General features: G+C 40.9%; 2 protein-coding genes across 5 annotated transcripts in view; one reads left to right on the top strand and one right to left on the bottom strand.

The window, feature by feature from the left end:
* The window catches only part of HIBCH (3-hydroxyisobutyryl-CoA hydrolase), a 50,424-nt gene extending 43,519 nt beyond the window's left edge, over positions 1-6,905 (top strand). For 2 of the 3 annotated variants that reach the window (XM_026852902.1, XM_026852903.1), the window contains exon 14: positions 1,980-2,095. In XM_026852902.1, the coding sequence (XP_026708703.1) occupies positions 1,980-2,095 (116 nt within the window). Of the gene's footprint in view, positions 1-1,979 lie in introns of all 3 variants that reach the window. The other variant, XM_026852901.1, reaches the window with a different exon arrangement.
* C7H2orf88 (chromosome 7 C2orf88 homolog) lies at positions 2,738-17,358 on the bottom strand. 2 transcript variants are annotated; one of them, XM_026852907.1, is made up of 5 exons: positions 17,058-17,358; positions 12,422-12,499; positions 11,738-11,814; positions 7,689-8,146; positions 2,738-5,162 (listed from the first exon to the last, which is right to left on the bottom strand). In XM_026852907.1, exon 4 carries the CDS (start codon positions 7,978-7,980, stop codon positions 7,717-7,719), a length of 264 nt encoding a protein of 87 aa, XP_026708708.1. In that variant the 5' UTR covers positions 7,981-8,146; positions 11,738-11,814; positions 12,422-12,499; positions 17,058-17,358; the 3' UTR covers positions 2,738-5,162; positions 7,689-7,716. The 2 variants fall into 2 exon arrangements, with proteins under 2 accessions (XP_026708708.1, XP_026708707.1); XM_026852906.1 differs by having other exon boundaries at positions 2,738-8,146.
* Positions 17,359-17,364: the final 6 nt, after the last annotated feature.

Here is a 17,364-nt window from a genome sequence, read left to right on the forward strand (position 1 = left end):
CACCCCCCCGCCCCGCAATTTAAAGCATCTCTAGTCAGTTATGGCTTTTGTGGATAACAGTTAAGATTATTTTGGCCAGATTGTGAAATTCAATTAAAGCTGAAGAAAATCATTAGGTAAGTACTACTCCAATGAAATAAATATAGTTGATTTGGGACAATTATGTATTTTGACCCAAACCAATAAATGGCTTCACATCACAAGGTTTAAAATTAACTTGTAGAATCGTAACTTTTCAATAAATTACCCAGCAAAATCACTCTTTTACAGCACATTTCTTTTAAAGAATTGCCCACACAGATTCTACTTTCTGTGAAATTACAGCTTCTATCTGTATACTGGGTTTCTTTTCAAGATTAGTGTTTATTTGTATCCAAGGAGCCCTTAGTCCTGTCTTTGCAAGTGAATGGATGCAGGGCTCTGATTCTCCTTTCTCTTTGGAGATGCAAGCTAAGAGCTGTGATGTCTGTAAGTCTTCAGTTACAGAAATATTAATTAGTGCAGTTGTCATTTGAATGATACTTATTTTCTAGGCACTTTCCAAGTGATGGCTATAGAGGGAAAAGTTAAAATTTTTCAAGTCACATTTTTACCACAAACTACCATAATGCCTGTCTTTTGGTAAGATGTTCTTTAGGTAGGCATTCTTCCCATTGAACTTAAAATCCAACTCCTTTGTACATTTCTCATCCTGGATGGTTATGGTTTAGTCACCAAGAATGAAGTCTGTTTAAAAAGACATGACAACTTAGAGAAAAAACAGCTGTTATTCTTCAAAATATGTAGTCTCTGTGTCTTCTATCAATAGACCTTCAGAACCAGCCTACTCTAAAATCTTTATCAGAAAAAAACAACCAACCAACCAAATTCTGTCCACATCAGAGGAACCTGAAAGGTGCCTCTTGCCCGTCCCCCCCTTACCTGCTGTGGGCTGTGTTGGTCAGGAGGTTTCCTGGGACGCAGGTGCATCTCCAGATCAATCGGTGATATCACACATCTGAAGGGAATGTGGGTTGAGGAGGGAAGTTGGGTAGTCAGTGCATCCTAGAGAGCCACAGTTATTGTAGCAATTCTTTTTTAAATTATAAAAAATTAACATTTTGAATAGCAGCTTTATGGGTTTTCTTGGAGCCAGAAAGGTGCTTGGAAGGACACTCTGGAATTCATTCAAATTGGTCATTTTCACACAAATAAATTCTCTCTTGTCTTACTGTTGTTAGTGCTTGCTGACATGTCTTCAGAATTCCTGTGATACAATGAATGCTTTTTAAGAATTGATGTTTTCTCATTATACTTTTACATGCAATTCATTCACTGATGATTTTATCTTCAGTGATGTATTTCCCAGAATACAGCATAAGGTATACATACTAAGATTATACAAATCTTCACAGTTAAATCTACATAGGTCTGCAGTATCTGTCAGTATTTACAAATAAATATTCTTGATTTTCCCACAAAGATACTCTGCTTTACTCATTCCTTATTAGTCGTTTCATTATTAGTTTGTATGATGTGTTTAAGTTAGCTTTAGGCATTTAACACCTACTTTGAGTCATCTGTACTCTACAAGGAGTCAGCTTTTGCTGAGATGTGAAAGCCCTTGTCCAAAAGGGGCATCATGAATGTTCCCAGTTTCATATGAAGAAGCTAAAGTCAGGCAAGAGTAGTAGTTCTAACAGAAGGCACTAATTTCAGGTCTGTTCCTTCAAAGCTTGGGCTACTTCTGAAATGATCTGCTGTTCCTTGTATCATCTGGTGACTCTGAGATACGTCTCTATACAGGTTACAACTCAAAAATTTTTGTTAGAGTAGAACATATATGTTACCAAACCTCTTTTCTTCTCCAGAGCATATTTTCTCCCCCATGCATTCATTGTAGTTGTCTGTCTTAATCCAATCTTGTGAGAGAATCTGAAGTCATCTTAATTAGAGAAAGTTTACAAGTAACTTTTGTGGTTTTATACTTTACCTGACAGTGCTGATTGACAAAGACCAATCCCCAAGATGGAAGCCAGCTGCTCTAGAAGAAGTCAGTGATGAATTTGTGGACGCTTGTTTTAAGCCATTGGGAAACAACGATCTCAAGTTGTAAAGTTTAAGCCTATTGACATCTTAAATATCTTCTTAATTCTATGTTATAAAAATTAATAGTAGTGTGATAAAGTTTGACAAGACTCTGTTAGCTAGTGTGAGATTTGTAAGTCTATTTTTTTGCCTTCAGGAACATTTTTGTTATGCTGCCATAATGGCAAAATAATATTTCTGGTTAATAGGGATGAAAATCACTTCAATACAAGTTGTTAATTCTGCTGCTTTACACAATATTTAACATTTAATTTTTTGCATCAACTCGTAGGTTAGGGGGAGAGGGCATAGTTAAGGGATGACCTAAGAAGTAAGGAGACCTTTGTGTTCTTGGCTCTGACACTGATCTGTTAAATTGGGATTGTGCCTCAGATTCTTCTCTATACAATGAAAATACAATATACTTAAAGCTTTGAAACAATCAGAGCTACAAAGCAAAATGTAAGACATCCTAAATCCATGGTGTTAAGTAGTCTTTTAAATAAAAGGTCAGACTGGCACATTAGTCTGAGAGCAAGAAATTGTTCTATTGATTTAACATTTGGTCAGTATTCAGCCTTGCTCTGTGATGCAGACATTGTTTCAGATGACATAATATTGCCAGAGCCTAGAGCACACTTCTGTCTGCTTGTAAAACTGATTTTTTTAAAAATGCCATTATGTTTGATTGAACTGCATAATTAGTTTTTCAGTATTTCAGAAAGTGCTATTTTTTTCTGGTCTTACAGTGGTGAAGAAATAACTGTCTCAGACTCTGAACACTAAGCAGCACGTTTCCTGTTGATATTTGTGACTGTCTAATGATTTCAGGGGTAGAGGTCAGCCTAGTCCTAATACTACAAGTGGCTGGAGTTTCTCTATACCAACAAGTCTGGGTTCCCATTTGTTTGTGCCCATGAATATCCTGTCTGCTGGGTGGAAAATTTGCGAAAAGTAGAGGGAACACAGCAGTATGTGCTGAAGATAACAAATGGGAAAACTTGTATCTGCTGCTGCATGGATCATATAGTTTTTGAACACAACATATCCGAACAAACATATTTGTTGGGATCAGAGTTTAAATATACATCAAAGACCCTTCACTGTATGTACATTAAAGGTTGCTCAGTTCTGATACTAATACTTTGAAGTTATATGACATAACCAGAGCCCCTTGATAAAAGTATATTCTTTGGGGGGGGGGTAAAATTAATTTTTCTAACTGTGTATGCAACACGTAGCTACTAATCTTCAACATTAAGACTGCGTGCTCTTTTATGGTTAATCAAATCATGTATCAGTATCTCTTCCTACTTGTTTCTACAATTATAGGCAGGTCACAAATACAGATTTTGGCTTCTCTGAAGATGAACCACTGAGACTAAAGAAAACTTTTGTTCAAATAACACAGTCGGTAATCAGCACTGGGGAATCCAAAAGTCAGTGCTACAGAAGAATTGTTACGGAGTTTCCAACATTGGGCCATTTTTATTGCCAACAATAATGGTCTACACCGGTTTACGGCTCCTTCCTTCCTAGAAGCTATTGCCTGGAAACAAAGTCCAGGAAATTCAGGCATCAAGGTGAACTACTAGGGTGACTTTCAAAGAACTACAGGTGAGCAAAATAGAGAGCAAAATCAAGAAAAGATGGCACCTTGCTTTGTCTTTAAGAATCTTTAAGATAAAATTGTCAAAATTTCAGTTGCAACTTAATGCTACCATGTACATATTTGTTATGAGACAGTCCTTGAGTTTATTTTCAAAAGTAGTTGAGAAATTTAATTTAATACCTTTAGGGTAATTCTGAAAATATGACTTGAATTTCTACCTCATGCTGGTTCTGTAAGAAATATAAACCTCTCCCTTTTATTTTTATTTTTTTTATAAGTTTTAGATTATCAAACAATGCCTATTTTTATTTTTTTAAAATTGGTTCATTCCATTATTTTTGTACAAAAGGAGCAATTTTCAGTGACTACATTTAATGAAAAACACAGTAATCCCCAGGGAGTAGGGATCATACCTTCTGTGATTGAAAACGACTTCCAACATTTTAGCAAGAGTATACTTTTGAATCAATAAACTTTAACTTGCATGTTCAGTTGCTTCCAAAATTTATGTGAACAGGAATTACCCTAAACTCACGGTAACAAGATTCTGTCCAATCTGTGCATTTTTCTCAAATAAAAGTCATACAGACAGATGGCAAATTTAATTTTATTTGGTCCACAAGAAAATATTTTCCACAAAAAATATTGTAAAAATATATTGTAGTGTGTTTTATTTGGGAATACTGGTCTTACTCCAGAAATGTCAATTTTACAAAGTTGTGCTGCAGTTAATGTGTTTTGAACCATTAGCAGAATACCAAGTCCGTCACATTGTACCCACTCAGACTATGCTTACATTTCCTGGAGAAAAATAAAACAAATGTATTTTTAACTCCTAAATAGAAGTAAATGGTTTTGCAGAGTACGCCAGTCCCATACTGGAGTGCCTTTTACGCAGAATCAAGTCAAAGAATCAGTGGCAACTTCACTGGAAAGCCACTGTAAGTGGTTTATACAGCTTAGAGTAATCTAATTGTAAGTAAACATATGCAATTGTATTTAGGTAAAGAAGTCTTTATTATGTGCTAGTATTATGCCTATTAAAAATACAGTAGAACTCTGGAAAGAGATCTCCTCCGATCTCAACAGATTGTAGGATTGAACAGTTTTGTTTTGTTTTTTTATTAAGTGCATTATTTATTAAAGACAGCATCTTGTAAAAGATTATTTTCCTGGTGAGAAGCTGTCTCCCTGTTTGTCAGCTTGTTTGCTTTCCATTTGCTGTATGCATTCCCTGAAGTGTTAGTGTCATAGACAGCATCATCAGCCAGCCAGAATTGCACTTCAGGCCCTACTGAAGCCCCTGTAATCTTCAAGCGTGAGTGAGGGAAGCCAGGCTTTGTGGTTGCAGGTGAGGGACCTGGTGGAGGTAGCAAGCAGCAGGCGGTGCAGTCGGTGTTGGGTTACGGGTGGCTCTCAGAGCAAGCATTCCACACAGAAGCTCATGGTGAGGCATGTTTCATTATACCTAGGTAACTTGCTCCTTTGGGGAAATTTTCCATATTTATCAGTGCAGATGCTATGATGTAACTTTAGGCTATTTTGTATTATATTATTTTATAATTCTGCCTGCTGTTGGACCATGCAGTGGCAGCCTGCCAATGGAGAAGCTGCTTTCAAAAGTGCATCTGATACTGACTCCAGAAGAGCGTCAGGTGCTCTGGCTACATCCAAAGAAAGGATTTGAGACACTGCAATAGCAATTGTTGCAACACCCAGTTCCCCATGGCAGCCACCAAGGTATTCATACAAGGGTCAAGACAAACAGAAAACTGCACTCACTTGAAGAGTCCATATTCCCCTATCCAGCAAGTAATGTCTATGGAGTTTGGGTTTGTTTTTTTTTTCTTGTCCCCCCCCTTTTAATTACTGTCTTTAGCAGTGTTAACATTCTGGAGTCAAGACAAATGTTACAGAAACATTGGCCCTTTTTGTAATAAAGCTTTATTTTAGTTATTATTATAAGAGGAATAATTTTAAATACTCTGGTTAAGCAATATCCAAACTGATCTGATCAGTGTTTTGGTTTTGCTTTTTAATTCACCCTAGTATAAGGCGTGGAGTTTTTTTAGATGGAGCAAACATAGGGTATGATCTAATGTTTTACAAGCCTTAGAGCTTCAAGGAGCATCACTGCTAGCAGTAGACTTCAAAGGGGCCATAATACCTTAGTCCCACTTTACATATGGCTTCAAAGAAGACTACATTACTTCAAACAAAAAGACATTACAACATAAGCAGATTTTGTTCCCTTTTTCATCAAAAGCCTGAGAACAGTCTTAATAGCAGGGTCTAGTCTGGTCACTGTGAACTATGGCTGTCTTGTGCTGTGTTACAAAGAACTTTTCACTGTTGGCTTGATAAAACCACTTCCCCATAAAGGTGAATTTCAAATAACTATGTTTGTGTCACAAAGTCTGCATAACAGCTCAATTCATAGACTGTCTTATGGCTGAGAATAAGATGAAAATAACAATTTACATAGTCTTCTTTCTGCTTGCCTCCCATTACTTGAAAAATCATGTTTTATATAATTTCCTAGAGCTACATCTACCTTTTAAAAGTAGTAACAGTTTTTGCCAGTATGGAAAGCATTTTTCTATAAAACGGAAACATAAAACAGAGAGCACTTTGATCTAAGCAAAAACCTGTGTCTTTTAAACTGGCCATAACAGAAAAAGGAACAAACAGGTGCTAAAACCCCAAGCTTTTACAAGGTATTCACTTTATACAAAGTGCCAGCATTGTAGCTTTCATATGACTATGATTAATTTATCCCTTTCTTGGTATCTCAAATGCTAGTTATGAGTACAGTAGGTCAGGCTGCAAGTCCTGGAGAAGCAGGGTGCAGTGTGTGGATGCAAGCTAGATACAAGTGGGTAAAGAACGTAGCCCTTTAGCTCTGGGCCTAAGGCTTTTTCACTAATTCAGTGCAGTGCTCAGGCTTTAGGTTTCTGTAGCTCACGTTTGCATCGCCATACAAGATTTTACCAATGGGTAAGTCATAAGCCTACAGAAGCTGAAGGAAGGCGTCAAGGGTGTTACTTAGAGAATGAAATTTTAGTGTAATGCAGCCATAGTTCCCATGAAACAAATAGTCCTAAAACAGTGTTACACCTTTGGAAGTTTGTTCCACTAGTTAGCATCAGTAGTTTCTGCATACCTACCTAGGTTACAGTAAAAAAAAAATTAAACAAACCTCTCCAAAACCAGCACCCGAACACAACCCCCCCCCCAACTAAAAAACCCGAACACCTTTGGTCTGAACACAGTGAAAAGATGTCATTAAACTGTCTTACTGCAGGATTTTTAGAGAATAGCCTTCATGCATTTAGTGAAGCCAGAGCATCTGTTAATTATAATGCACTGTTTATCAATATTGTAATGTTTCTCATTGGTTCACGTCAGAATGGAAGCTGAATAGTATCATAATCCATATGGTTCCCTGAATACTGCTTGGTTTTATAAAATGCTTCTCATCACCATCATTCTGTGGTTTACAGATTTAGTCAGGTCAAAGAATCAAAGTAAAATTTATAACAGCAGTTATCCTTGCTACATGCAGACCTTGGTTTCACTTAGCCAAACACAGACAAATTTACCAAGCATAGAGAGTTCCTCTCTTCACCTACAAACAGGCCACTGATTTTTTTATGCAGTACATAAAAATAATCCACACTTTGTTAAGCATCTTTGGGGTCTCTGTGGCAGTGCTTGTACAGTTGCAGGGCAGCCACATTCTTCTCATCCTTTTTTTTTAACACTAATTTCTGATCACATTCAACACAAAGACAGAATATACTCGACATACGGCTGATAACAAATAACACAATTAATAGATTCTACTGTAATCCAATTATTTTCTTAGCAATATAGATTAAAAGGCAATTTTTTTTCAGCCTCTCCTTGCAAACACATTCATATAGTGGCATTATGCTTAAGTCACAACTGATTTTACTTTATTTGCACTAGTACCAAATACAAACTGCTTAACAGACAGGACACTCACTGTGAAGACAGTCCTTGCCAGTCAGGGCTCAGGGCACATCACTTTCAATAAAAGGTATGTCGCTATATTTGCTTTCAGTCACTGCCCACTGTTTCACCGCCTGATCGAGAATCTCACGGGACAGACGGTGTGCATAGTCTAGCACTATGGTGCTTGATGGACTTTTCTCATCCACCTTCACTGCTATCAGCGATGACTTCTCTCCAGTGCATCCTTCATTGCCTTCCCCAATCCTTTCATCCTGGATAGCATTTGAACCTGGAAAGGCATCCTTGGATTTGATGCATCCCATGGTACATTCGAAAACGCAGCTGCAAGATTCAGTTCAACAGCATGTTTTGATAACCTGGAAATGGTTTCCTTGTTTGATGCAGAGTGTTGCTGCTTCTTGCCAGTGGTTCCACTTATTTTCAAAGAACAGAGCGTCTCCTTTTGTGCTTCTTTACTTCTGAAGAAATCTGTCAAAATAGTGTTTCATATAAACACAATAAATAGTTTCCCACTCTTAGTGAGCTCAAAGGAAAGCTAAATTCAGTACAGATGCTGTTAGAAGCAACTTTAATAATTCTCTGCATGGCGTGCGTAAAATGTTTTTATCAGTAGCATCCATCTACTACAAATAGGCAAAGCTTGACCTGAATTCAAGCTGCCTTTGAATGCAATTCCCAGTACGTGATGTAAGCCGTCTAGGAACATAAAGGTCTTAGAAAAAAAAAAAAAAATCTGTTTCTTCCAAACTGACAATGCAATGCTCTTTTCCTGAATCTGTAAACAAATACTGTTTTAACTCCAGTGACTGCTGCTGCTAAAGAAGATAAAAATAAAACCCCAAACCACCCCACAGAAGCACCACACAACAACCACCTAACAAGAGCCTTGCACCATGGCTGTTGTACACCCTTTGGGCAAGAGTGACACTGATTCTAGGTGTCATTCTGCTGTTGCTCAAGGAGGCTTGAGTACGTAGTCACGAGGAGCTATTCACGAGAAATAAGAGTTGCTTTTCATTTTTTCCCTTGAGGGGGTAGGGAAAGCAGCAGCAGACTTCTGTGTTCAAGGCAGTTCTGACAGGGACAACTCTGCAGCTAGAGAAGGGAGAGTGAGGAACTAAACACCTGACAGGGTCCTTTTGTCAAACTCCTCAAGAATCAGAACTGCTCAGCCCCAAATTTTGCTATGTTTTTTTGTTTATTAGCCTACAGAGCTGTTTCTCATGCTATTTTCTCTATACAGGCAAAGCAGAACCTCATGATATGGCTGACTTTGCTTGGCATGAGCTTACCCACTTACCAGAGTTAATAGACTGCCAGCCAAAATAAAGACTGTGCTGCACAGAAACCAACTGTTCCCTACAGCTTCACCCGATGACGCTGTACTAAGGTCAGCCAAAGTTAAAGATTTTTTTGTAAATAGCCTTTGAAAACATAATCATGGCAAAGATGTTAAGCCTTATGTATTTGCTTTATATACTGGGACAAATAGGGGCTCCATTCCAGTAAACTGATCCCAGGCAAATACTTGCAGAGGAAATGAAGCCCATTTGCAGGCAAATGGTGCTTCACAGTTAGGATGGGACTTCCCCAGTCTAGCAGCTGACTCAGGAGAGCCAGGTTCACGGTGACAAGTTTCTGTCCTCTTTCTGCTAGTTCATAAAAACATCGCTACCTATTTAGAAAACAGTTTGTAGGACCAAAGTGCCAGCACTCAGAAGTGGTGGTCAGTGTTCCCGGCAGCAAGTCAGACCTAAAAGGCTTCTGAAACTACGAAAGTACGTACGTACGAATGTTTTCATACCTCTAGCTTTGTATCAGAACTGTTCAGTGTATTAGGGAAATGTCTGTAAATTGCTTTAACAAAATTCAGTAAGTTTCTTTTGTGCATAATGACAGGCTGCAGCACATGCCAGTGCATTTTAGAGTAGGCAGTACAGTTAACAAGCCTGTAACATAAACCCTGCTGCTATCATTTGCAGTTTTACCCAACACAGAGGGGAACTAACTTGTTATTAAACAAGTAAAAGGAAGGATTCCCGTCACTGCAGAAGAAACCACATTTATCCCTATGGAGATTTATAAAAAACCCATGAGCTTTATACCCATGTCTGTCAACTGCATACACTGATGAAACTTAAACCGCTTACAGAACATGCTCACAGACCAGAGGCCAAGATGTATGAAAGCAATTCAGGCATCTGAATAATTCAGAACTTTCTAACAGTAATATCTTGTGCATGTCTAATTTCAATAATTACCATTAATAAAACATTAATAAACATAAACTTGCTCTTCTGGACAAATACGTAGCTTGAACTATCTAATATGGCGAAGAATCACCAGTGGCATCTATAACCCAGCATTGCTGGTACCTGAAGGCTGCAGTCTTTATGCAGCCAAAGCAATACACCAGCTTCATGGGGAGATATGCGGGTATGCTGTCTAATCCTTTCTCACTACACTACTGGTAACAGCTACAAGTTTTAGGTTAGATATGGTCTCCTCTTTCAGCTTAGCCAGAACTGTAAATATTGTAGATTTAAACCTCAGATTCCCCAAACACACAAATGCTCTATGCCACACTTGGTATATATGTTTCATCAGCATTTAATCCCTGACAATTTCTTTAATGACTAATCAGATTTAGATTTTTTTATCTTAAGTTTGAAGGCCTGTCCTGTTATATGTTATCCTTTTTTTTGCATCTTTTAAAGGAGGCCTGTTAAATGGTAGCTGGCTTTAGTTAGTATTTTATCACTGTTTTAAGATGTTTTCATCTTACAATGGAGATTTCCTTTCCTCTTTTGTTAGGGGACACCAGCAGATGAGTGAGTGTCCAACAAAAAGAAGAAGGAAATGAGTAGAGGGAAGGCAAACATCTCCTAAAGCAGGCAGAGACACACATTCCCTTGGTCAGCATCTTCCTCTGCAGGGTTTACTTTTGTTCCCACCTTCTTACCTCTGCCTTTTCATTTGGGCTAAATCAAGTGTTCGTGTGACTGTCCTACACAGAGGAAGGAAGGGCTATAAAACCTATAGGTAGCAAGGCATGCAAAACAACTAAATTGTTCCAAATTGATTACTAGTTGAGCTTAAAAGCAAAGTTATTGACCCTAGTTTAAATTCTTGGCTGTTGCTCATTTCATTATTTATAGAACACAGCACTTTCAAAGTCACTGCAGTAAGTTTTATAGTTTGCCCGCTCTACTTGAGTTAATAATTGCTGGCACATAAATGATTGCAAATGAAGCTGCCCTCAATCCTCTGCTTTGTTGTTTTTCTGACAACCATTGCTTGCACATACATGGTGAAGCGCTGTTTAAATCCCTTCCACCTACCTCATCTCCAGAGTGTTAAGTTCTGACAGGGATTTTAACACCTCTAGTTTTCCTCACAATGTTCACACCCTCAGAGAGGGAAAAAAAAAAAGAAAAAAAACAAACAAAAAAACCCGCTCATTTTACTCTCAGCACGATGTTTCATTCAGTAACTGCACAAGGCAAAATTGTTTGAGAGGAGTCTTGTTTCTCTCAGTGTCCAGGCTCTAATTGGTTGCCAGCTGTGTCTTGGAAACCACTGCATAGATGGTTTGAGGCTCAGGCCAAAAAACCTCTGCAGATGCAGTTCCTCACGTGACAAGCTGCTGTGCTTAGCTGGGGGCAGAGGTTAGGGAACTGTGATCTGCACTGTTACACTGTCAGCCCCGAGTTAAAGCAGCACCATCACAAACCTTAACTTCTCTTTTTAAAGACCAAATTTACAATAACCGAAATGTTGAGTTAATTAATCTGAAAAATACAAGTTCCTAGTTGTGCTCAATTTCAATGGACATATAGTCAATATGCTTTTAAATACCTCATTCAACTTCAATACTATAAACACTGTGTATTATTTTAAGAAGAGTCCTGAAAACAATCCATTCCTTTACATATCCCTGGAAGTTTCCAATGACAAAGTCCAGGTGTTGTTTCATCTATTATTTACTATACGTGTGCCCTGTGGTAATACAATGAGAGAGAAAACATTGAGTGAGTCGTACCACATCGCTGAACTCACCTTGCATGAGAGGGCTAAGCAGTCTCTTTGCCAGCCTGGCTAAGTGTTTCCTGCCAAGGTAAGTTCATTCCTAACCACTGAAGGAAACAAAGCAATAGTAAAAGGATGCTTGTAATTCACTATTATACAACATAAAATACAGGGAAAAACCCCATTAATAGCGTAACTGCAGTTTTATTTGGAGAAATGAGATTTTTACAGGTATTAAAATAATCAATAAGAAGTAATTACAAAAGGATAAATATATACAAAAATAGAGTTTCGCCTGCCTCTCTGGAATACATCTTCACATGATGAAAACAGACATAAGAGCAAGAGTTTTGCTGTTACACAACATCTCTAGCTATCACAGGCAAGTAAGTTCCTGCTACCATTTAAATGGTTTCCATCCCTAAGATCTCCGAGAACATCTCCTAAAAGTTCAATGCTATACTGCACTGAATTGCTTTCTATAACACTTTCTGCTATAGGAGTCACCAGATTAAAAGTAAGTCATACTTTTCAAAACAGCTTAGCGCAGCTTTGCCCAATTGAACACAGCGGGTAATTTCTGCTGTGACAAAGCCAAGCTCCTCACTTCCCAAACTCTCAGATTCAAATATGACTCCTTGTAACCCTCCTCCAGCCAGGGAGGCTTTTAGTTTTCCCTTGGTATCTGCAAGAGAAGCTCAGTATGCTACTTACCAAAACCACGTCTGCTTTGAACAAGTCGTCCCACTTGTCCCCAGTACAGCACGGACAGCTTCACAACTGGGAGGGACTCTGCAAAGGCAACCAGTAAATAGAACGGAGCCCTCATGAAGATGTCAAAGTTACACATCATCACAAAGTTAGATGAATCTGTAGTGCTGGCCTTGCAGAAGTCTATGCCTGTTCACCAACAGTATTTGACTTTGACAAAGATGAAATGATGATACAGCACTTAGGAAATCAGACTGAATGGCAGGCTGCAGCAATTTATATACAGCACCTAATCCTGGGCATACAGCGGGGCCACTGCTTGGGCGAGTGCCTCCTGTCCTACATGTGGGATGCCAACCTCCTTCCACAGCAAGTCCAGTTATGGCTGATTTCAGCAACAATACAGAAAGGGCAATTCAGCAGCATCCAGAGCGCCCCATCTTCTGCCTATGCTTAAAAGTTCACTCCTGTTTCCCCTTCTCCCTCTCAGAGCTTCTGCTGAGACCTGGACCTTTATCATCCAAGCACACAGGGAGAATAGTCAGATAATGACAGTGCTGTTGTTATCATGGAAACAATAAACGCTACTCTTTGTAACAAAGGTATTCAAACTCAAGGCAAGTGACCCAGCTGATGTACTAGCAGAGGTAAACCAAACTGCATTTAGGCACCCAGACTTCTGAACTGCACCTAATGGCGTTAAATATTTACATCCTCTATGTAATAATGGAGAGAAACAGAAACCTAGAACATCCTCTGTCTGCCTTCCCTCTCCCTAACAGGGTGGGATGTCATTCAGGAGGACACGTGATACTGTGCCTTCGGATAGTCTGCAGTTTTGAGCGGAGCAGCGGCACATAAATGGCAGAGGGATGAATCATTCACTTAGTGCACATCATCACCTCCAGGCTCCCCGTGCAGAGCAGCCCCAGGCAGGGGCTCTCAGAGCAGCCTAGTCCACCAGTTTTAACTTCTGCCTCTAACATCCAGTTGTCTGCAAATCCTACAGGGGTGGCACACTGTAGTAACATTTATTATAAAGACCTTATAATCACAGGAAGTTTAAAAAAGCTAGAGTTAAAGATAAGCACAATTCCCAAGATTCAGCTACCTCAGGCAATCACTGAAATACCTAAAATACCCTGCAACAGCTTGGGCAACGAAGAGGAAAAATGGAGCCCTCATTCCTCGCAGGGCCGTCCTCTCTCCCTTCTGCCGCTTACTGCCAACAAGATAAGAGCTACAGATTGGAAAGGGCTGGATGCAGGAACCGCAGACAACTGCTGTGCAGGATTAGCACGTTAAGTGAAAGTCTCCTTCTTATCTGTCTCCCGAGTACACGCTGGAATTTCAAAGGCCTGAGTTATTTTCCCCCCGGTGGCTAGAACTGGTAAAACTTTTGCAGGCTTCTAAGCCAGTTTGTAACTGAATGGGGAAACAACACACTTTTCAGAATCTATCTTACTTTAAAAGGCTGTTCAATGAGATGACAGTTGATGTAGCAAGCAAAGGTGAAGCAAGGAACCTTTAGGTGAAAATACCAATAGTTCAGAAAAAAGCAACACGAGTAGGTACAGTCCTCAGCAGCCTCAAGGTTTGTTTTCATCCAGGAAAAACAGTCTTGTTAAAAATAAAGAACAACATGTGCTTGGTAGCTGTCTGATTTCATGAAAGTAAAACGGTATGCAGTCAGCGTGTCCTGAAATCCTCCCTCCTCCCTCCAGTACGGTGGTTTATTTACCAGAATTGCATGCAGCTCGGAGAGCAGCCTGAAAGCAAGAGGCAAAAAGGATGCTGAAAACTTCTTGGAGGTTCTGCTCTCGTTTTAACCTAGCTGCTTGTCCAAGCAACCATACATGCTACTATTTTCTCCAAATTTGGACAGAGATGTGTACAATGTATTAATTCTGCTTGATTTTTCAATGCCTGTTGTTTTTTTCCTCAATGTCTCAGAGTTCAAGTAAGCAGACATTTACGAGTACAGACTCTCTGCCAGACCATGGACAAGGGAGAACACTAACTCAACCTACCCGCATACAAACAAGGGCAGGATGCCTCCTGTTGATGAAATCCCATTTTCTAGATGAGTAAGAGTGGACCTGAGCGAGCAAGGCCTCAGAACAAGGTCACAGAAGAAAGGGCATGGAACAAGATGCAGAGCCTCTCAGAAACTGCCATCTGCAGGAAGTTCTGCCAAGATTTATGGAACCCAACCTCAGAAATTATAGAAGAATGCCTTGGTTCAGAGAAAGGAAAAGCTAATGGTTATAGAAGAGATCTGAAACTCTCCAAGAACCCAAATACCAAATAATGCTCAAAACTGTTGAGTGAACAGAAACAAAATATAAAAAAATGGATATAAAGTTTTAACGTAGATGTATAAGTGTTTCCTCGCCTTGCATCCTCTGTGGAAAGAGGATGGGTTCAACACATCTGTCAGCAAAGCCCACAGTTCTTGCAATTATCAGCTCACTCCTGGTATGTATTAGCTGCAAATCTACAGCCTGGAGAAGACCCCCACAAATACTTTCCCCACAGCAGGGGAAAATGTACAGCATACCACCAAAGGGCGTCACTGGCCAAGTCCCACACTGAGGTTAGACTGCTCTAAAGCATGGGGCTGGGTCCAAACAAAGCAGCCTCTTGGTTTATTACGATGCTGTGACACTGTTTCGAATGAACTAGAATGGAAACTGGCATTTTCCTATACATACCACAAAATTCCCATCCCAATGAGTCAGTTGTGGAGTCAGCCTACCTATTAAGAGCCCACCTTCAAGAACACGTTAAAACATCAAGCTACTTATACCAAAGTTTAGGAACTAGCCTTGTTTATAAAGGTATAGTACTGTCTTCCACAGGTGCCAGCCAAAGGCAGACTGCTGCAGATGACAAACAGGGATGCACAAATCTTTACAAGTAAGAAAGCCCCTCCTGCTGTTATCACTGGCTGCTGCCCAGCCTGGGGATCCTGCCAGCAAGAACTGATGAGCAGCAGCAGGTAAAACAGTGCATCAGTATCTCAGTCTGACAGGGTCGCGTTTTATTGTAGTATCTGTCACAAGATTCAACTATGAACATATGGAGCTGCTGATCATAAGGTATGAATGACGTACATTGGTTTGCTTTGGGATGTGCTCACACAGGCAAAGGCACTACTGGATTAATGCAAATGGAAGTCAGAAGGAAGGAGATGGGCAGGATCTGACCAAGATCAACCAGAGAAGAGTACAAGAAAAGCAGCATACAACCCCATTTTGTCCTTTAATCTCCCTATACAGAAGCCAATTGTAAAACTGGGAATCAGAATTAAGAACACAACAGAAGACCTATTTTTCCACGTCTCGCACAGGAATGCACAGGAAAACACAGCTCCACGTTTTAAAATCACAGCTACATTACTAACAATTGGCAGAAATCAGCTGAGGAGTAAGAGAACAAAGGGAGGAGTCAACAACCAGATGCTCCAGCTGTAGGAAAGCTGCCCAGAATTGCAATGAAGAACTACCTAAGCCTTAAAAATACCACTCTGTCTCACAACTCTCCCTCAGTATTTGTTTTCCTGAATTTCATCACTCCTAACATGCCAGCTTCTCCTTCTGACGGAGCTGTCGCCTTCGTGCCTGAGAAGCGGGGCAGCTGGAAGCCAGGCAAGGCAGTCATGCCCGGCACAGTCCAGCGACACTACTGGCTCTTCCTCCGGCACCCAGCCACGGAGACACCTTGGCCCCAGAGAGGTGTCAGCATCGCGAGGCTCTGCACAACCCCCTGTGCGACTTGTACAAACCAAAGTGATTTTAAAGTAAGAATTTTCTCAGCAGAACATAATGTTCAAAAGAAAAGTAATTTGTATGTACCTGAAGGTTAAAAATGCTCCTTTGTTAAGACGATAGTAGAAACCCCTGTATTATTATTATTTTTTTTTAAATTATTATATTTAGAAACCTAATTTGGACTCCTACTTCCTGAACTATGAGAAAGCATGAGATGCTTCTAAGTGTTTTATAATTTTTGCCGTGGCTGATCTTACACTAATAAATCTGTATTTTACAACGTGCCAGATCAAGGTAACCTTCCCTGTACGGGTTTGCGCTGAAGCTTGGAAAAGGCACTCGTGGCAGAGCGGGGGCAGGCAAGCAGCCCTCACACCACCTCGGCCAGCAAAGACCGTTGTCTCACGTCTTCCCCGCAGCAGGCACGCAGCTTACAGAGAAGCAGCCACCCCGTTCACCTTCCCGCTCTGCATCGCTCACATTGCTTTCCATAGTACGACCTCTCCCCAGGCGATCCCACGGGGGCCCAACTGGAGCAGCACCTCTGTTTCCCTCAGTTTTGAGGAGACTGTTACTAGCACCCTCTCCGTCAGATGGTGGGAGGAGTAAGGCGTCACCGCCGCCTGTCCTGAAAAACCCCACCTCAAAGCCTAGCTCTTTCTTCCTCTCCTCCACAGCATAAGCTTAGGATGCTGAAGGCCGGTCCTGCCCACGGCCACTGCTCACCCCGCGGGTCACCACAGACTGTGATGGCTGCCGGGGGACACTGCCCGTCCGTCCCTCCGCAACACAGCGCCAGGCTACCCCGCTCCTCCTTGTAGGACCTAAGCAAGATGAGACGCGAGCAAGAAAGCCGTCGGACATACCAGCACGCCGGTGGGGGTGGTTTGAGTGCCGAGAGCATGTTGTGCGCGGGATGCCACCAGCACGCCTCCGGCCGTCGAGCAGCAACTCCCGCGGCCGGCCAGGGCTGCTCCCTCCTCCCAGGCGAGGCGCCCGCGGGATCAGGCCCTCGTCCCACCAACGCCGCGTCCTCCAGGTTCCTGCTCGTAAACGACAAAGCAAAACCACCATCAAAGTCCATTCTGACACCACTCCTCGGGAAACCACCCGCAAGCGCACCGGCAGCAGCCGGCACCGCGGGGCTCCCGCCGGGCAACGCCCTGCCTCCGC

The sequence above is a fragment of the Athene cunicularia genome, assembly GCF_003259725.1.
Source record: "Athene cunicularia isolate RWA chromosome 7 unlocalized genomic scaffold, athCun1 chr7_part1, whole genome shotgun sequence".
NCBI lineage: Eukaryota > Metazoa > Chordata > Aves > Strigiformes > Strigidae > Athene > Athene cunicularia.